This window comes from Gobio gobio (genome assembly GCF_949357685.1).
Source record: "Gobio gobio genome assembly, chromosome: 8".
Classification (NCBI taxonomy): Eukaryota; Metazoa; Chordata; class Actinopteri; order Cypriniformes; family Gobionidae; genus Gobio; species Gobio gobio.
This window is the reverse complement of record NC_137114.1, coordinates 30,663,792-30,686,385: the sequence shown is the minus strand read 5'-3', so window position 1 is coordinate 30,686,385 and position 22,594 is coordinate 30,663,792. Positions and strand designations below refer to the sequence as shown.

Genomic DNA, 22,594 nt, shown 5'->3' with positions numbered 1-22,594 from the left:
ACGATCATTTTCAAAATCAACATTTTGATCGCTGACAGCTTCTTCACCAGATCCACCATCAAGTGACAGTGACACTAATATATCAAATCTGTTTTGTTTTTTTTCTGTCTTGAATGGGTCACCCTTATCAAGATTGAGTGTTTCAAAGTGAGGGTCAAAAACAGCAAATTCAAAATGTAGGATTTTTTTTTTTTTCCTTTCTAAATCTTACTAACATAAGTGGAACTCAAATAACATTTTAGAAAATGCAGTTCATGACCCCTTTAAAATGAAAAATGTAAGTTTTTTTTTTCAAATAATATTCTTTTATGTTCCACAGTAGAAAGACACGTACAGGTTTGGAATGATGACAAAATATTTGTGGATGAACTATCCCTTTTGATGTCGTTAGCTTAGCACTGATGTAATAAAAGTTATGGCAATAATAGCAAATCATGTTAGATTTGAAAATGAAGGGCTGTCATTTCATGTTGACTTCAACACTGCCTGTACGACATGGATTACATGCCACGTACAACCAAACATACGCACACACAAATCCAGACATAGACAGAGGGAGGGGTAAGAAAAAGAAGGAAAGAGAAAAGCCGGTCTGGTGACAGCAGCAGTTTTGAGGAGCTAAAAATAATTGGTCTAAACAAACAGCCGCCATATGGGCCATGTAAATAATAAAGAGAATGATTTGAGCGGCGCGTGCAGATGAATATACTGCGTTGTCAGACTAAGATTTAGGCGGTTACAGAAATGCAGAGGCGGACAGCTGAGGAATCTGCAGATGTTTAATACCTGGATTTTAATTATGGGAATTTAATAGATGTCATGGTGATGTTAATTCTATTTACTTCTTTTGAGAGAAGAGGGAGAGTTATTGTTTTACGCTTTGTTTAGTTTGCGGGACCTTCAAGTCATTAGAAAGAAGGCACAGGGGCTTCCAAATGTCCCGTTGGTCTTGCACAGCAATCAACCCCTGGATGTCACTCCTTTATCAGAGAGATGCACTGTGAATGATGATTCTGCGGTTTGAAAAGCCATCTATCACTGCATCCCCAGTTCAGTCATGTATAAATCAGACCGTCACACCCACCCAGTGCTGTCTGCATGAGCTTTTGCCACTGTATAACATAATTAATAGAGCAGACGTATAGAGACCTTTATGCTCAGCTATAACTCACAGAGCTCAGTGTATGGCATGCTGCACAAAGGAGGCGTCTGAAGGCTGAGTTTTACATCCAACACTTGGCCTTGTCCAGAATGACAGGCTGCCTTGCACGTTCTTTTGTCCTTTAAGACACACATCTTTAAAAAGGGCATGTTTTGCAGGTTACAAAGCTTTGTCGGCGGCGTCGTTTGTTAATGGCTTATATCAGGTCTAAATATCTACAATTCCCTTAGACATCAATTCATCTTACCTCTTTTAATGTTCAGCCTTATTCAATGGCTGGCTAATACAATGCCTAAGGACATGTATAGAGCAGTTTTCAAAGAGCTAATTTTCCACTCGTCTCTAATTTAAATTTAAAGCTTGATGTTAGCCATTGATCAACCAGACAGAATCATCTGTTATTGGCCCACTCAAGAGTGCTGTGTTTCCGCCACTGTATTCTTACTGGTTGAGCGCCGGTGGACACGCGACGTGCTTACCGAATGAACTGTCGGTAAAAGGCTTTTGTGATGAATGATTTACAGCTTGAACACACCTCGCTCGAGGCAGGCCGGCACACCCCAGTCCTGCTGCAACCGAAGGGGCCAATTTTCCAGCTCACTTCGTTTTAGTATTGGCATCCTTCAACACATTTCTGAGACTGCCTTCAAAGAAAACGGCGCTCCTTCACATGTGCGTGCCCATGCTGCATGCCGTGCAAGCTAACTAGTAGCATGGCCCAGATTTGGAGGCGATAAATTATAGAACAGTAGTGGACTTTTTTTTTTTGGCAACTTATCTTAAAAAGTAGGAAAGGCACACACACGCACAGACACACACTTAGTTCACAGAAAAGCAAAAATCCTGTCATTTATTTAATTATTTGTGTGTGTGTGTGTGTGTGTGTGTGTGTGTGTGTGTGTGTGTGTGTGTGTGTGTGTGTGTGTGTGTGTGTGTGTGTGTGTGTGTGTGTGTGTGTGTGTGTGTGTGTGTGTGTGTGTGTGTGTGTGTGTGTGTGTGTGTGTGTGTGTGTGTGTGTGTGTGTGTGTATATATATATATCACATATGTCACATACAGTACAGTACATAGGTTTGGGGTCAGAAAGATTTTAGATTTTTTAAAGAATTTAATACTTTTATTCAGCAAGTTTGCTTTAAACTGATCAAAAGCTATATTATATAGTAAATATTTTACTCTCTGATTTCGATTTCAATTAAAATCAGTTTTTTTTAATGTTCTATTCATCAATGAAGCCTGAAAAAAAGTATAACGGTTTACATAAAAGACATTAAGCAAAAATATTTCTTGAGCATCAAATCAGCATATTAATAAATCATGTGACTGAGTAATGGCTGCTAGAAAAAAGTTATTTTACAGTTATTTTACATTTTCATAATATTGTACAATGTTGCTGTTTTACTGTATTTTTGAACAAGTAAATGCATGCAGCATTCTTGTGCTCAGCATAATTGCTGAATACAAGAGATTTCTTTTAAAACATAAAAACAAAAAAATCTTACTATTCCTAATGCCTGATTCCTAGGTTTGGAATGACATAATGGTGAGTACATTTTTGTGTGTGCTACCCTATAGTTGACAGGATAACTTAAAAGTGTTTCATGTAAATTCATTATGAGAGAATGTACCATCATTTGTCGCATTTGTCGTTCTTGTATTTATCGTTCATCGTTTTCAGTAAAGTGAGTACACATCAAACGTTCTTTAACAGACAAAGCAATAGTGACACAAAAACACAGTTACTCATACTTGTGTGTTGCGACATTACTCTCGGAACCAATATAGTCGGCATTGCATCATCTTTTATTTTTTAGTCTCTCTGAAAAGCCTGTGCTGAACTGTGTCATTTAAAAACAAATCCACAGTAAAATGAAGCAAAAAATAAAGTTAATCCACTTTCTTAATGTTAGGATCACAGGGAAGGCAATGCAAAGACTGTGTTTTTCCACAACTTGGCAAAACGTTTTGAAATCCTCAGAGGCATCTCTATCTGGCATCGCTATCTCTTTTGTTGTTTGCGTCTCTCGTGTATTTACTACATGACATGCACAAATCGGTGGGCGGAGCTAAAGGGGCAATGATGAGAGGTGGTGTCATACTGAGACAAAATCTGAAATGAGTCAATGCCTCCTTTGTCCCCATTGACGTAAAACAGAGCCGGTGCAAGGAGTTTTGTGGTGGGCAAATGAAATAAATGGGGGGAAAGTCAAATGAGAGGAGGCAATGTCTCCATCACGCTATGATTGGATATGATGGGTTATAATTGGATATGATTGGTTTGTGCGATAAATCCCGCCTTTTCGATGGAACGAAGATAATGATAGCGTTAATGGGAAGACTAATTAAAAAGTAAGTAAACAACTCAGCCACTTAGATATCACCACTTTATGTCACATCAAAATCAAACTTGAAATGGCCTAAAAACAAGATGACTGTGGGGGTTTTAGTGAGCAATCAGCTTGGGGAAATTAAAGGTAACTCTTCGTGTCTGTGACCAGTGTGTGTAAGCTTGATGACTGCTGAAAATAAGTTGACTACTAAAAAGAAAAGCTGAACATTAGTTCACAAATAATATATACTGTTTAAATGGTTACTGCCTTTAGTTATTATTTTGGAACAAATGTACAAATGCATAAAAACATTAACTTGATGAAATTTATACTTGACTTTAATAAATAGAACATTACATAGTTAGTGTAATTGTATATTTTATCTCTTTTTTTTGTTATGTTTAACCAGGAAAATTAAGCGTAACAGGGACATAAATGTACAATTGATTACATTAAAAAATACCTTCTTTTCTTCGCACAAGAAAAACAGTCACAAAGGTTTGGATGGGGGTGAGGGTGAGGGTGAGGGTAAAACGTCTTTAAATGACTATTAACTATTGCAATATTTAAGAAAGGCTGCATTGATATTTCCATTACGTATATCAATAGTCTAAAACAATGACTAAAAATAACAATGTATTCAATAGCCAGCATGACCTATGATACATCAGTCAAAATAAATAATAAAAGGCAAAGCAACATGCTCTGATGATTTGAGCACAGCAGAAATGTATACAGGAAAGTAAAGGGCCAATTTAAAATGTCATGTTGAACAGTTTATATGAATTTTGTCATTCACTCGTAGATATATATTCAATCTCTAATCTCAGACAGATCTATTGGCATCGCAAACCAATTAACTTGTTAAATGCACTGACTTTCAACTGCAACAACACAACAGAAGCGTAAAAAGCAAGCGCTGCAAAAAGCATCAATAATGAAACCTCCTATCCTGTCCACTTAGCTCAGACAGGAGTTGGCAAAGCTCATGGGTGATCGCTGCCAGCCCCATCTCTGCCGTATTAGTCAAGCAGGTGGAGGATAGTTAAAATGGCAACTGTCTGGGACTTACCTATTTAGCACTAAAATCTCTGTCTGCTATAAATTATGGATTGGCATGCTGTATAAATCACCCATTATATGTATCACATTTGAACTAAGACCTCCTGTGTTATCTATTCTAGTTGATATACTGATTCTTTACATTGATAGCTATTTTACACTGAAAAGGAAGCCAAAATACGCAATATATAATCAACAGTGTGAAGAGCTATTTTCTATTCTGTCCTGCTACATCGAGTTTAATGATTTGCAAGGAAATGCTCTCAAAGCTGAAGTTCTCCAAATGGCCACTTTGTAATCACTCTGCAAATAATAAAACAATCACAGAAAATAAGTGCTGTTTTTAGTAAAGAGAGGGCCAAGACAGTATAATTGCCGTTTTATTTTCCTAAGAGGCAAAGTGTGGAGTGATTGATTGAGGAAAAATATTAGGAGAGTGACCCTTAACACGAATGCTATTGTCAGAAAAACACTTGCACTGCGACAGCCTGCAAACAGTGAATAAAACAAACAACACACACACACATACACACAACACACACACACCCCTAAACCTAACCCTCACTGAAGAAACGGATGCAATTTTAATTAAAACCTTATTTAGTGGATCATTTAGCCATTTTTGTTGGACCATGCAGGTGTGTATAAATCACAATTTATTTTAATTCAATGTTAATTTTAAAACTGACTTGATGTCTGTTTACTCATTATATGCAAAGCAGTAAATTACCACTGTGTTTGTGCTACGTAAATAAACAAACTTGCCTTGCCTAAGTGATTTCAGTTTTTACTATTCTCGTGGGGACATTTGTTCCCCCAACACATCCACTCACTTGCAAAGTTTATATAATCTAAATTATGATTTCCCATTGACATAATTGCTATAATTACCTAATTGCTAATAATTAAAACAGACTAAATGTGATCCTAAAATACAAAAATTGAACAAAGCTATTATTTTGGAAAATATTTAGTATAGAGCTAGGTTAAAAATACAGATGTATGTATTCAACTATACTTGTGAGACATCCTATCATCTATTCTTCTTTAAAAAAGCAATTTGAAGTAATAAGTCAGCCAAAAGTCAGTTATCAAAAATATAAAGTTGTGAAGCCATTTTGGATTATAGCAATAAAAAAAAGGAAAAAAACAAGAAAAAAAACAAACCAAGCAACCATCAAAACACCTGTCGCTTTAAATGGTTGTGTGTGATGGAAGACAAAAATTTAGATTTCAAACTACTGTACAGAAGTATGGGATCAGTACGATTTTTTTTTTTTTTTTTTTTGGCAAACAATACTTTTATTCAGCAAGGATGCATTAAATTAAGTGACAGTAAAGACGTTTACAGTGTGACAAAATATACATTTCTATAGTATTATTTCTAAATATATTTCTTTTGAAATTTCTATTCATAAAATTTTTTCCTGAAAAATTATTACAGTTTCCACAAAAATAATAAGCAGCACAACAGTGTTCAACATTGTTGATAATAAAAAAATTTGTATTAAAATATTAGCATATTAGAATGATTTCTGAAAGATCACGTGACATGGAAGACTGGAGTAATAAAGCTGAAATTCAGCTTTGCAGTCATAGTAATAAATTAGCATTTTAAATATATTAAAATAGAAAACAGTTATTTAGATAACAAATTGTAATATTTCACAATATCACGGTTTTGATCAAATAACTGCAGCATTGAGCTTTAGAGACTTCTTTAAAAACAAAAAATAAAATTGAAAATGTTGGAATGGCAATGTATTTAGTTTATTTACATGTGTGTGTGTGTGTGTGTGTGTGTGTGTGTGTGTGTGTGTGTGTGTGTGTGTGTGTGTGTGTGTGTGTGTGTGTGTGTGTGTGTGTGTGTGTGTGTGTGTGTGTGTGTGTGTGTGTGTGTGTGTGTGTATAGGTATATTTGTTTAACGAGGACACAAATGTGTAATGACATGGGTATTAAAACATAAAACAAAGAGTGAACCAGACGCGTGTGATATTTTCCCATATATATATTGTGTGTGCGTGTGCGCGCGCACGTGTGTGTGTGTGTGTGTGTGTGAGAGATATTTTTCCATATATTGCATCATTCCTGCATGGTTAGGACAAGTGTGGTTTTGAGGAGTTTACTCGATTAATAAAGAAATACAGCCATGTATTAATGAGGACAATTAAAAAAATCTGGAACTGACACATATAGCAAAGCACACACGCAGTGAAATACAGAGCTATTAATTATGAGACATCTCAGCCTTTCATTATTGTTGTCATTAATTAACCACAACAGAATGTTGCCACTACAATATCTTATTTAATAAATGATAACCCCCCCACCCCCCACGCTCTTGCTCATATGAAGGGATTTTAGGCTAGCATGCTGCTGTGATGAAAAGCAAATAAACAGCTTGTCATTTCATATTAAGATAAATAGTTGTTACATTAGCTAGCATAAGCTCGTCGCTAACTAGCAAGCTCAGGGTGGGCTGTTTTGGGGAAACAGAACCGATCACACAAATATAATAAAGTCAAAGTGTACTCTAATTGCTGCCATTAATCATTACACTAAACTAATAGCCACTTCAAACAAATGTCACATAGGCTACATTAATGTAAATCATAATGAAATCTGATAATTCAATGTACAGTGCTTGGTTGTACACACAGTAAAGCCTCAATCACTTCTTCGATAAAGGTCTGCCGTGCTGTAGAGATCAGCCTAGCTTTTCAGGTAATTGGTTTTCACACCACCAAAGCGACCTTGCGACATGATGACATTGTGGTACTTTTCTTTCCCTAAAACAGCTCATACTGACCTTTATATCTTTAACAAATTACCTGACACATAAAGACCAGCGGCCTTCAACCTTTTTCAGGCCAAGAACCTCTCTGTGGATGTTGCATTTTAAGCTTGGCCTATAAAAACATGCATATAGTAAAATATTAATGTATTTACATACTGAACTTTGTACATAAAAAATGTAGGCTTTACAATATAAACATCATAAATGAGTCATATACTTGTACATTACAAATTCGTTTTTAAAACTGAACTTTAGCTTTCAAACTTTAGCTTTGGTTGAGGTGGTTTTCATTTAACTTATATTTTCACAAGAATAATTCCCTGTTGAAGACCCCTGGCTTAGTCTAAATGCGTCAGGAGGACAAAGATGAAGTTGCCTATTATGTCAGCGGGAAATTAATCTTCCTTTTGTGGGTGACACAGCATATACCACACTTTTGTTCAGGGACAACGTCGGATCATTTTTTTTAACCCCTCAGTCAATGATTAATTCATCTAATGTCTGTCTACCTATAACCACAGTTTAACTTCGAAAATAATGTCTGCAATGACTAAAAACTCACTCGATTTCCCTTTGGCTATGCAAACAAGGCTCAAACCAATCAACGCAGAGCTTTATTGCTTTGCCATTAGCTTGATTGTCAAACACTGTGTGTATGTGCGAACATCAGCATGAACACCTATTATATGAAAGCATGTCATTTGCGGACTTGTGCGAGCAAGGCAACAAACAGCCAAGTGCTTATCAGGGTCCTTAGAGAGGAACAGGAAATTGAGTTTATCCAGTGTAATGGTGGGCAGAGTCACGCAGGGAAACAGACGGACCATTTCTCTCCTATTAGCAACCATGTGTTATTCATGAGGGCGAATTTAGTGTGAACTATGTTTCATTGATATTCCGCACACTTACTTTGCGCTGACTGTCTGGGGACCAGAGCCATTCTGTTTTATGCTTTTATTTATTTATTTATTTCCCCGCTTAAAATCTGCATGGCATGAAAAGGCACGGTGACCGCGGGGTCACGGGGTCAAACATCGAGCCCAGTTGCAGGCCGATTAATCAGCCTCAGCTTAACAAGCCTTCAAAATTGATAGAAAGGTTGAGGAAAGGAAGACAGACAATGAAAGGGAAAATAAAAGAATGAACTGAGGAAGTGTTCTGGGCGAGATTGGTGGCTTACAAAAGCATGAGACCATGGAAAATGCCACACACAACAACAACATGACTTCCATTGTTCCACAGCCATAATCCCTCGCCGAGCTTTGGGAGCGGGATTTGGTGTTATTGACCGAAGCGCCATGGAGTGGTCAAAACAATCGTATTAATTTGATTTGGTCATGTCACCATCTTTTTTATTCATGTCATTTATTGTTACCCGTTCCCTTTTGTTCTAGTTTCCCACCACCTTTCAGTTGCCATGTGCCACGTCCCAATTCGCCTAATTATACTACACCCTAAAAGTATGTACCCTTCTTGTGAAGAAAAAGTCCATACTTTTGGGTGTGTAACAAAAGAGCAGACAAGCTTTGGGACATACTTGCACGTCATACAATTGTGTCTTTAAGGGTTGCTCTCTGTCGCATCCTGTCACTGTAAACTGGCCTGTCAATCATATTGTCACAGTTAAAATCCTCCACATTTCATTTAATTTCATTTTTCTCCGATATGGTAGGAAATGAAATGAAATGTGGAGGATTTAGCTCTGTGATCTGCAGTTGCGGGTCTTTCATGCGGAGAAGTCTCCTCATATTAATGCATAGTGATGCATTTAAATGTTAATGGCCAAACGGATCTTTATAAAAGTCCACATTGTTATTGCAGATGAAATATAACATGGATAACATTAAATACATATTTTTTATCAGGTTAAACTTTGATTATTAGTCACTCAAACCTTTATCTAAACCTCTCACCGTCGGTCATGCTTATAAGCCATTTTTTCTAGTTAACACTTTTTACTCGTGTTTTGTAGTTCTGAACCAAATCCTCCTTCAAAGCGCAATGGGTTGTCTGCAGTATTAGCCTTTATAGTGTGCACGAATCCACAGTTTGAAAATATTTTGACATTTGGACTATGCTGGACTGATAGTATGGACATTGGACGCAGGGTCTGACATTAAATTATAAAAGCACACCTGTCTGCATTGTTTTACACACTGTTATGCTGACCATTATGCAGACTCTTCTGTGGATTACATGTTTGTTTTATTTAATAAACACTTTATCTTATTGAAATTATTCAGATCCATCTTCCTCATCATTGGACCAGATTGTGACAGGTGACAGCAAAAAAAATATGACGATACTCATCCTTATCCAATATATTCAGTAAATGACAACCCCTTGGCCCCTGTACCAGTGCTCTTTCTCATTATTACCTCTCATCCCACTATTGTCCTTTGTCATTCTCCACAGCACTAAAAATATCCTGCCTCCCCTATTCTCGCTCTCAACTTGTCTCTGGATGAGGAAGGTGTAAATTGCTGTGTGTAAGGGATCCAAGTGGGTTGAAAGAGGACCAGGATCAGGGAGGTGACAGGTGTGAGGCTTAGTTTAGTACTGCAAGGTGGAAAAAAGCATCACCAAAATAACACTGAGCTAATGCATACATGACAACTCAGGGATGGTGTGATATAGAGGAGTAAAAATATTCAAGTATATATATATATATGCTGTCAATAGATGAAAAAAAACGCACACTTATTGTGAAATTAATCATACGCCGTTTATCTTATTAAACACATTAATTTTGTCATAATTTGCTATATCCAAAGTAAACAATCAGATTGTAGGGTGATCCTCACAAAACGGTGTTTTCTGCAAGCTTCAAGATTCATTGGAGATTCCAAAATTAATACCAAATAACCAAATATAAGGAGTCCATTTATACACACCTAAGCACCCATGAAAAAAATATTACATAAAAAACTTTACAGCATTCACAGTGTATGGTATGTGTACAGAGCAACAACGACGAGGTTGTTTTCATTTTAGACGTCAAGCTGCGATACCGAACAGGACCACACTGTCACATGTCCAGTCTGTTTTGGTTGTGTTTTCTTTCGTTGTCATGTTCCTTTGTTCTCTTTCCCGCCACTTTCTGTTACCCTCGTTAGTCTAGTTCTGTTCAGCTGTGTGTAGTTCTTTATCACCTGTGTCACCTGTGCCCCTCGTTATTTCAGTCATCTGTGTTTGTATATAAGTTCCTCTTGTTCACTCTGTCTTTGTCCGGTCACCGTTATACCCGTTATTTAGTACCTGCTATGCAATCCCTGTATGTGTGTTTGAACCTTCCCTCAGTAAACTACGTTTGAGATACTCCTCTGCCTCTCCTTGTCTTCCTGCCTTAGCCAAACCGTAACACACATGGAGACGCCAAAAAAAACTCCTAAATCAACCGCTTTGACTGAATAAACCTACGATTACTAATCACAACAACGTACATATGACAAATCAAACATTATCTTTCCTGAGTTTGTGTGGAAACAACGCGACTGTACTGTGTGTCTGTACATGAATGCAGTGTGCGATCAGTGATCTGGAGCGCGCACATACAAGGTTTGTTGCATCAGACACTCACGCGCTTACTGTACGACTCCAGTATGACACCAAAATTGCGCTCTTCAGAAACAAATCACAGAATACGACAGAGCTCGTGTTTTAAAGCAAAGCACACACTGGAATGAATAATTCACTAAAACACAATGTGAGGTTCTATTCTCTCTGATATGTCTGATGTAATCAGCCTGGCCTTCTTTACATTAGCGCGGTTTTGGACTGTTTGAATGAATCGATTTCTGGATCACTGAACACTTTTTCAGAGTTTAACGGCTTTAAATGGCCTGATCACAAACAGAGAAGCAGAATCGAGTTAAAATGGAAATTTCCTCTTACCAGGGTTACAGGTGCTGTAGATGCTCAGTGTTATTGCAATAAACTCTCGACTTTTAAGGTCTTCTAACTGCGTGACAAAAATTACGTTAATGACGCAGCTTCACATACCTTTTAAATTTATTTGCGTTAGTTGCGTTAAATTATTTTAACACGTTAAGGACTTTAAATGAATTGCATGTGTTAACGCTTTAACGTTGACAGCCCTAATATATATATATATATATATATATATATATATATATATATATATATATATATATATATATATATACACACACACACATGCTGTAAAAAATATTTTCATAATTTATCACAATTTTTTCATTTGTCAAATCAACTTTGTTGATTTCATTTGTCAAATAATTAATGTTCTTTTGATTTGAGCAAGCAACATGATAAAAACACACAGAACACAGAGTTTAACCACACAGCCGCACAGCAAAGACATTCAGAACAACTAGCAACTGCATAGTTTCATGCTAGGTTGTTCTAAATGTTTTTTAGCAACTGCATTGCAACAGAACACCCTTGCCACTGCATGGCAACATGGTAAAAATAAACGAGAACACCCTACTAACCAACCACACAGCTGCATGTTAAAGATATTCAGGAAAAACTAGCAACTGTAAAGTAACATGCTAAAAAACACTAAGAACAATCTAACAGCTGCATAGTAACATGATAAAAACTCACAGAACACCCTAACGCCATTAAAGCACACTAAAGACACCCTCACCTAGCGAATACATTGTAATGTAAAATATACTTGTATGTGTTTCACTGAGATGAGGGAGATGGTGTGCCATTCATTATTAGATTGTGGGCCACAGATAACTACTCTCTTTATCTGGGAATGATAAAAAAAATCTTTATCTCACCTCATGCTGTTAACAACAAGGTGATACCCAGCTCTGTTGAAGTTTTGTATAAAAAAAGAAGGAAGAGCAGGAGTTTGAAGAAAATAATTACACCTGCAGTGTGACAAAAGCTGAGACAGAGGGAAGCACTGTATGTGCGATTAGGTGATACGCCTCCACAAAAGCCAGTGCTACAGCAAAGGAATAAGTCTATTATGTAAAGTGCTGAGGAAGAATTTCATTATATGTGATATGCAAAGTTTAATGCGAAGGGGTTTGCAAACAGACATAAACAGCCAACGAGTAAGAAAAATAAAGGGGAAAGGCTCAGCAGCTCCGCCAGCCAAAGCAGAGTTGTTTGCCTTGTCTTTTCCGATTTATTTGGCTGAAATCCCAAGAAGCTTAACTTTCCATGAGCAACACAGCACACACACACGCTCATTCACTCAAAGGACAGGTGTCACACTAACAAAACACATGGGGAAAGAATGAAAGATATATCCACTGAATGGATAACAGCTAAAGTAATATTGGATTACTATAGATCTCATTATTTTAGATTTTTTTAACATTGAGGAGGAGTTTATTACGATCTATCCTTTGAGCCGTTCCTCTCAGCTAGGTAATTCTCAAACCCACAGCTGTACATGCAGTCTATCTGAACACACAGCACACTGAGGTTGTTTGAGGTTTGTGAACCAGACATCATCAGATTGCGGTCTGATTTAGAGTGGAGATAGTGTACGGAAAGACAGGCGGCTGTAATCCCTCAAGCTCAATACCCTGAAAAAAACCCAGACCTATCCCATCCTCATGGCGCGGTTTGAGTAAAGCATCTCATATTCTGAAATGTTTGCTATCTGTGCTAAAATCCAGTTTTGTACCATATCCAGGCTTATATCCTTCAAAGTTTTGTTAAGAAACCGATTAGCATATGTTCAACGGTAGAGTAATATCTAATTCTGCTCTAGGCCATTGTTTAGAGTAGCTGACCGACATTACGGGAACAACAACAATTTTTCTGTTAATCCCACACGTATGCACAAGGCCCAAGGGGGGAGCTTGTGAGGGGTTTCGGTTGCTTATTTAGTCGTTTGGTGAGGACATATTTCATTTTGGCATGCCGTTAGGACAAATGGGATTACATGGCCACTCTGGGAGCGAGACTCACTCGCAGGTGAGGCAAGCTGCTCTGGCGCTGTCATCAGATGCCCAGGGAATCATTGCTAAAGGTCAGTAGAGTCTGCGTCTGAATGCCACAGCTTAGACACATTTGGAGTCGAAAGCTATTCCAATAAATATCCGCTCATCTCCTGTAAAAGCGTAATTCCTGCCTCTGTATTTTGAAGGCAGAAACCTGGAGGATTATGGTGATGTTAAGAGGCAGCGGGAGCGAATCAATTTTGAGTGAATGACAGGAATGATGCTTTGAATAATGCATTTTTGAAAAGAAGGGCGGGGGGAAAGCCGGCACTCGTGAGCAAATGGGACACTCATAATAGTGGAAAATTTTCTCCTTCCCTGCCATTCTGTGTGTAGATGAATTGGTGGATAAGTTACACAAAATGGCTCCAAGGAAGCATGTCAGAAAGCAGCAGGGGTATTGTATGCCTCTCAGAGGCTTAACACAGGTTTAACTAAGCACTCGAGAGGTTGTTGGTAGGCTCTGGGATCAGTCTCAGCTGAAGCTGGGTGAGCCAGATTTATACACACATGGAGAAAATAAATACTTGTAAAATACCAGATTTTGCAGCTTCCCCGAAGGGCTCAGAACCTCTAAAATGATTCTATTTTCTTGTCATTGTTTATTTCCTTTTCAAAATGGGTTTAGTTTCTTAGGGCAGACCTTATTTCATTGAAAGTCACAACCATTGCTGCTGAAAAGACCGTCTTAGATCAAACCTGGGAATAGTCTTTCTAGTGAAGCTGGTTGACCAAGGAAGTCTTGGTGGTTAAGTCTGTAAAAAGGAAAGTTCATCCAAAAAAACAACAATTAGATCATTTAGGCTAACCCTTATGTTGTGTATGATTACTTTCTTCTGTAAAATTAATTCTGAATTATGATGTTTCAGTGTGTGTGGGGTTTACATTACAATATACAATCTCAAACACAACACAAGCAAAGCTGGTCCTTTCAACAGGGATATTATCGCCACCATGAGTATGAGGCACTGGGCACCTAAAAAGGACACAAAGACGTTCAAATGTTGTCATGTTACATGCCTGACCAGATCATATATGCATGCGTTTCATCACAGATGAATCACAGATTGATGCCAGATTGATGGCTTGCAGATACTATTGACACGTACATCAGTCTGTTCGTGGACACAGTATCCTCTGAATAACTAACAACAGCTCTGTACATCCATGTAAATGTACTGTGTATAGTACATGCTACATCAGTGAAATCAGCTCAGTGAAATGTATATATTAATGTTAATTTCCAAATATATATGAATGATCTAAAGAAACACAAAAGAAATGGCATATTGTAAATTGAAATTCCAAGGAGTATGGATTTGGTCACTCTTCATCACAAAGTTTTCTAGGATCTGTCATTTTTTGCAACATGATCTGTGTTTCCCAACCTCTTTTTGTACTGGGTATCTCTACAGACCCATCATTAAATCTCAAATACCCCTTTGTCAACAACAAACAAGGCTATATACTGCTCTAAACTGACATCATACTCAATATCATTCAACCTTCTCAATCATTTTAAGTGGCCATTATTACAATGATTCACCTTTAAATAAAAAAGTAAATCAATACAGTGAGTGAAAAACTCCCCTAGTAAATCGTCTACATTAAATGACACACCTGAACATATCTGCCTTTCACAGGTTTTAACAGTTCTAGGAGCAATTATTGAGAAACTTTCTTGAAGAACAACAAACAGTGAATTTATTCATAAATGAATTTAAATTGGTATCCAAGTCGTAAATTCTGTATTTTAGGTTTAACATAAACACTAAGTCTCTCTCTTTTTCTCTCCATTTCTTTTTAGGCTGTGGGCTGGAGTTCCTGCTGGTACTCTGCGGGCTGGAGCTCTCCTGGTCTTGCCCACGTCACTGCATTTGCTATATGGCCCCCAGCACCGTCAGCTGCCAAGCCCACAACTTCCTGTCCGTCCCGGAAGGCATTCCTCCACACAGTGAGCGCATCTTCCTCCAAAACAACAAGATCCATCGACTACTGCGGGGCCACTTTAGCCCTACCACGGTCACTCTGTGGATTTACTCCAACAATATCACATATATTGAACCATCAACTTTCCAAGGATTCACCTTGCTGGAGGAATTGGACCTAGGAGACAATCGCCACCTACGTTCACTGTCTGCAGAAACCTTTCATGGGCTGGGCCGGCTCCATGCCCTCCATCTATACCGCTGTGGCCTCAGTGCACTGCCGAATAACATCTTCCAGGGTCTCCGCAACCTCCAGTATCTGTACCTGCAGGTGAGTCACTTGCATAGCTGCTTGTGTAGAAAAATGACACAAGTCATCTTGTACATCTTGTACATCTTGTACTAATATAATCACTGTTTTGTTTCTGTGTCTGAAGGACAACCATTTGGAGTATCTGCAGGATGATCTTTACGTGGACTTACACAACCTGAGCCACCTGTTTCTTCACGGGAACCGTCTATGGAGCCTGCACCAAAACACATTTAGAGGACTGGGGGCTTTGGACCGGCTGCTACTGCACCACAACCAACTGCAGTGGGTGGATCGTCTGGCATTCCACGACCTGCGACGACTTACTACTCTCTACTTGTTCAACAACTCCTTGACGGAGTTAGCCGGAGAGTGTCTGACCCAGTTGCCTGCCCTGGAGTACCTTCGCCTCAACGACAACCCTTGGGAGTGTGACTGTAAGGCTTTATCACTGTGGGACTGGCTCAAAAAGTTCCGGGGGTCCACGTCATCAGTGGGTTGCATGGCACCGGCAGAACTGGCAGGCAAAGATTTGAAACAACTGAGGAAAGAGGACTTCCCAAACTGTTCCGGATCTGAGTCTCTGCACCAGAGTAAGACCAAGACTTGGGCAGGAACAGAAAAGGTCTCACTGAAGCAGGAACCTCATCCTGCCCAGCCTCCACAAACACACCCACACCACCCCCAACTGAATGAACAATACCCTTCCCCTCCCTCTCCCCTGCCCCAGCCACCCCCTGCCATAAATGGTGTACAAGCAGGACCGGGAGGGTCTCCGGGCACAGACCCTGCTCAGAGGCCCGGCCGCTCTCGGAACTGCACACGCCAACGTGTCCGGGGCAGCAAGGGAAAAGGACCCAACGAGGTCCACACCTTAAAAGAGATGGCCGATAAGGAGTATTCCTCTCCCGATTTCACTGGGAAATATGATGAAACATCTTCCGATGGTTCAAACTCCCGCAGAAAGCACAAATGTACCCCCCGGACCTCTGTGCGTCCCCCTAGTGGGGTCCAGCAAGCCAACAACTGTGACGGACACTTTCATCATACACATCTCTTTCTCTCTAGTATTCTGGGACTGCTTGTGCTCATTCTGCGCTGAACTCCATTCTGGACTATCATGGATACGTTACAGTCCTCTGATCAGCTCTAGCTCCAGCATTACCAGGCCTACTAATGTGTGTATGTTTGTGTGTGTATGTGTGAGTGATAAAGTGTAATACATTGTATAAGGAGCTTTGCCATTTAGACCGAAATAGATGAACACTGAACCACTGGATGTTATAAACTCAAATTTGGGTTGGGGAACAAGAATAATAGTAAAGCGAACCGAACATGCTTACACTGCCACTGTTGTTGTTCTTCATTTTTTTTCTTCCCCCATTTCCTGTTGGTCTGGTGTCCCCTTCTAAATGGAAAACGATTTAAATGAAAGAAAGCACAGATGACCAAATAAATGTGTAAAAAGAATGTGTAATGTGAGCGCAAGCAACGTAGATATGCGAAGACAGAGATTGTATTTAGGAAATATCTCAACATTTCTAACACCAAAACAAACATATAGGATAACATCAAATGAAAAGGACATAGTTCGAGTACATTGCCCTTTGTTTAACTTATCATATTATCGCCAAATACATTTACAAATATATCAGTGTAAGGTCTCCTAAGATCAGGAGTTTTAAACATTAGTAGGACTTGCTTCCTTTATAGTGGGAATATTATCGAATTCCACTGACTGGAACACAGTGTTATAAACAGTGCTCCTAAATGGAATAGCCATTCAAAGGCACATACATTCTCCTTACCCCAGAAAAGGTAAGGCCCAAAAACAACATTACTTTCACTTTAGATGGCTTTTTGTTTCCTTTCAATACCTTCTTGCATTTATTTTTCATATTTTCTTTGCTTTTGCTCTGAAAAGGGACTTCAGGTGAATCATTCTTATTTTGGATTGTATTGTTTATAACAGCGCATAAAAGCCAATGGTTATACTAGCTGCTATATTGTTTATAGAAGCAAATGAGACCCATTTTACCTCATCTGCTTCCAAAAAAACTCAGTATGTGTGTGTGTGCGTGCCCAGTATAAAAAGCTATGAAAAAAATAGAGTTGTGTTTGTTTCTTGTCCTCTGTGTTGTTTGTTTTGTTTGGCTGTGACTCAGAGGACTTGGAAATGGACTGCTGATGGGGGCGTGGACTCTGGAGGGGACACAGGTCTAATTGAAGTGAACTCTATTTTGAAAAGCGCCTTCAGCCTAAGCCCGCCATCGAAAACATAGACACCTCTCTTTCTTAAAGCGGTGTGAAATCATCTGTTTTAACAAGACCGAGAAGAAAAAAAGAAAACAACAAATAAAAAGACACACACACACACAAGCTAAATGTATCTTTAAGAGACTTGATGACAAAAACACATTTCAAATTTAGCATGGCCAACAACAAAAAAAGACCTTTTGGAGCCATAGGCCTGCTTGATTGCCTCTACTGTGTTTGCTGTGAATGCAAATACGAGTCCAGGAGAGGGACAATTGTGTGAACACTCGGGACACTACGGATGACAGACGTTTGCCCGTCACAGATGCTGTGGAAAACAGGAAAACTATTGCTCCTGTTCTATGACACACTTTGTACAAATAAGGAGAACTGTATCATCACAATCTGCAATGGAAATATTAATCAGTACTATGACACTGACATCATTAATGACATTTTTGATTACAACAGGGTTCCTGAATCTCTGAAGAACTTCTCTTCAGAATGCAATTATTATTTTTATTATTACTTTCATTTGATTTTTTTGTTTGTTTGTTTTTGTTTTGTTGTTTATTTGTTGTCCGTAGGGCACCATTTTCTAACTAAACTGCACAATCCAGTCTCCTCTCGTCCTTCCCTTTCTCTCTCTTCTGTGTCTCTCCATCCTAGTGATTTGATGGTTTAACGAGTTGTTCTCAAAAAAACAAGAAAAAAAAACTTTATAAAGATATTAAAATCTATATCTTCTTATGTTAAATGTGTTTGTCTGCATTTACTCTGCGTGTGTGTTTACAGATGTTGGCGAGGCCTGACAGAAGATGCATTTTTACATATTGTAAGCCCGCCCACTGGTCCAATTCTCGGCGTCCAATGGCGGGGAGAAGGTGTTTCTGCGTATCACTGTCTTTCCTTTTACACAACAAAACAGTTTAATTTAAACACATTTCTTTATATGTATTTACCTCGTTGTTTCATCTGACTCCATTAATGAAAAGGTTTTAAATGATTTTGTTAACCATTAACTTTAGATTTATATTTTATCTTTCAATTTAAATCATTTAGCTTATGTTATACTCAGTATTCAAGATTCCAATAACGTTTTAGAGTTTCGCACTAGCCGGGTTTACGATCTCTTTTACGAACTAGTAAAAACTATCCAGAATAGTTTTATTCAGTTCCCTTAGATCTGAATTCACTTAATTAATGCAAAACTAATTAATGTTTCTAATCAGAGGCCATGACCATTATCACAGAATCAAGCGACCAACTTGCTAACGCTAATGATAACTTTCTGTAATCATGGCGTGATTTCCCACGTATACGTTAATTAGAACAATATTACAATAATCAGGAATTGAGGTTGCCCTATTTAGATTGGCCTAACAATTTATTATTGTTCTAAACGGAAATAATTTTTTTGCCTATCAACCTCTGCAGTCCAAGTATACGTACCTAGTGCCAATGTGTTAGTCGGAGCTCTAGGACATCAGTCTGGTGTGCTCTTTAAGCTTCACCAAAACCGTACCTTAGTCCGTGTTACACTAACCTGAGCATATATTCGTAATGTTATGGATACAACATGATATACTGAGTTAATAACACAAAATACGTCGCAGTAAGTTTAAACATAACGATTTATTAACCAGGTAAGAAACATCAATCAAAATTCAACTCAAAGAGTAAAAAGCATCAATCAATCATATACAAAAACAATCATTCAAGAATCAAGGATTCTAGAAATCTTTACCTGGTCGTGAAAAACTACAAACAAGCAGTGTGGGATATCTTGATACAGACTCCCTGATTCTTGTATCACCTTCTCTTAAATACCCAGATAATTCAATAAATCCACAAATGGTGGTGTTTGAGATTATAATTAGATTTTGGTCCCTCATTCAGGGGGGTCACAAATGGGCAATCAGAATTTGTGTTTAAAAGGGTTCTAGACATCTGTAAAGGAGGGCACTTATTTACATACAGGAGGCACTTGAGTGGATGATCTGTGGGAGGTCACCTTTTGGTGATATATAGTATTTTTATCAACTTATATAACTTCTTGGAGGTTTGCATTATGATTGGGAGAATGAGACAATTTTACCAGACGCACTGAGACGTTTCAAATGATACTAAACATACATAGTTACACATTGTCCACATTTAACGTTGCATAGATTTTGAATGAGTTTTCAGTGTGGGTGAGAGTGAGTTATACAGAGGGTTATGTGCAGGGTGTGAATGTGAGGTGTGTGTGTCTCAGTGTGATGTGTCTCGGGTGGGGCTGTTGTGTATGCGGGGAAGTGTTCAAATGGTAATCTTTGGAAAAGTTTTTCTGTCCAGACTGAACGACATCTTTCTGCCCAGACTGATCGGCACCACCTTACAATATCATCACCTCTCTTTGCCTTAATTATTTATCTAAAGCTAGGGTGTGCAGTTTCGTAGTAATGGGTGTGTCGAACGGTAATGGGAGGGACAAAAGGTCTTCAGAATTGGTCGCAAAAGCTCACTGTTAGGGTGTCGGGTAGGGTTCGGGGTTTGTTTCTGTTGTAGCATTGTTTACCTTTCATGATTGGACGAACATTTTTGGTTCTGAGACTTCCACAGAAGATACTGTATATGTACTGTTCTTTTTTTATATTTAGACCACTTCTATTATAATTGCTATCAGGATGTGAAGAGAGTTTCAACCAGAATAACAAAAGGTGTCTTTAAAATATGATTCTGACCTAAAAAAAAAAGACTTTAATCAGTAGCCTATTTGTCTTTTTAAAATCTAAAAGACATTAAATCTCAGTTGAGATGAACCCATTAGCAAATAGTTATCTTCTTGTCTTAAGCATACACTACATATTTTTTTAATTATTTAGAAAGAAGTGATTATACTCAAGACTGCATTTATTTAATTGATTTTAATTTAAATATATAGTAAAACTAATATTATGAAATATTATAATTTAAAATAACAGTTTTAAATAAAATATAATATGAAGGGTAATTATTTGAAATAAAAATCTTTTTTTAACATTATAAACATTGCTACCATTACTTTTGATCAATTTAATTTAATGTATCCTGGCTGAATAAAAAAAGAAAAAAGATGCATGCTTAATCAGAGGCATTTCCTCTGAGGAGGCAAGGGAGGCAGTGCCTCCTTAAAAAAAAGGGGGATGAGAAAATAATCCATATTATAAAAATAAAACGTAAATATTACAAAATGTGACATTCATTTTTTTTTTTTTGGTAAATAACTCGTTTTTCTAAAGTAACACTGTCCAATAGCGACACCAGTGACACAAGTCTCTCTTGCCTCCCCTGAGCCCATAGAGTGCTGCAGGAATGATGCATTTTTGTTGGCTGAAACCTGGAATTTTTTTCCGGTTCAGGTTCCGGTTCCACGTCCTGAAGTCAATAGGTTTTGAATGCATTTTTTTGTTTTTCTTTTTTTGTTGTTGTTAAATGGCTGAAATAAGATCTATGGTTAACAAAAAAGCTCAAGATACTTTCACGTTTTATTCTACGGAAAATCAGTTCTAAAATTCATCAGTATTATCCCACTTTTGATTTTTTTTAAAGCCGCTACGCATCTTAAAAAAGGCGGTTGCTAACAATTGGCTTAATGGGACTACAGAGGCTGCCGGGGACATCAAACGTCATCAGGCTGAACAACTAAGCTCAGTCTGCTTTTACAGATTCGTCACGCTTTTACAAACTACTAGGGAAAATGTTTTTAGATAAAAACTTAGAGTTGTTGGAAGCTTAGTGGTGGTGACGTTTAAGTTGTGGGACCGTGCTGTAGTTCGTTTTATAGCCTACCTTTAGTACCTTCTGAAAATTGTATTTAGGCTTCAAAATTCATAAATGTTGTGTTCATTTGTGAAAATGATCTTAATTAGTAAAAAAATACAAAGAAACTTTTTTAACAAATATTTATTTTTATTTTTACAAAATAAAATTGTTTACTTTATTGCTGCTTTTAGTTATTATTTTGAAATAAATGTAAAAATGCTTTAAAAAACTGAGATTTATACTTGGTTTTAATAAATAGAATTCATAAATCTTAAAAGACTGGATCCAAACCGGAGCTGGCGTAATCTCTAAATTACATTAAGATGTGCATCCTGAGGTAGAACAAGAAAAGCCAAATGAAAAATAATTAGCGTAGCTGCTGTTCATAACATTTCAAGCAAAAGATAATAGTGTTAATTTCATCTGATAAAACTGGAGTACAAGGTTATGAGGTGCTTGGCTAAAGAGACGTGTCTTTAATCTGGATTTAAACACAATATATATATATATATATATATATATATATATATATATATATATATATATATATATATATATATATATATATATATATATTAAAAATACAAAAAATACAAAATAGATTTGTATTTGGGTTCTCTTCTTTTCATGTAACTGTTTATTTAACCAAGAAAATATGGCAACATTCAATGTAGCTGGGACATGCATTTACATTTGATTTCATCCACTGAAAATAATATATAAATTTAAGATATATTCAATGAAAACATGTACTTCATTTTTAGGATGTCAGTAAAGATTTGTCCTACAAATCCATGTTTGTTTTAGAATATGATCTGTCTCTCTGGATCCTACTACACCACAGCTCCTCTTGATCTGAAATATATCCACCTCTATATATTTGTGTGTAGATCTGCACAGACACACACACACACACACACACCGTGAGTCATCATACACTAATATATGTGCTTGATTACATGGAGAGCGCAGGAACATCGCCACCCACAAACACTATTAATTTAACTGA

At 37.6% G+C, this 22,594-nt stretch overlaps 1 protein-coding gene across 1 annotated transcript in view; it reads left to right on the top strand.

The window, feature by feature from the left end:
* Positions 1–18,553, top strand: part of rtn4rl1b (reticulon 4 receptor-like 1b) — a 211,716-nt gene extending 193,163 nt beyond the window's left edge. Inside the window, exons 2-3 of the mRNA XM_079823596.1 lie at positions 15,113–15,564; positions 15,671–18,553. Coding sequence (XP_079679722.1) covers positions 15,113–15,564; positions 15,671–16,645 — 1,427 coding nt within the window. The 3' untranslated portion in view covers positions 16,646–18,553. The remainder of the gene's footprint in view (positions 1–15,112; positions 15,565–15,670) is intronic.
* The last annotated feature ends 4,041 nt before the right edge of the window (positions 18,554–22,594 follow it).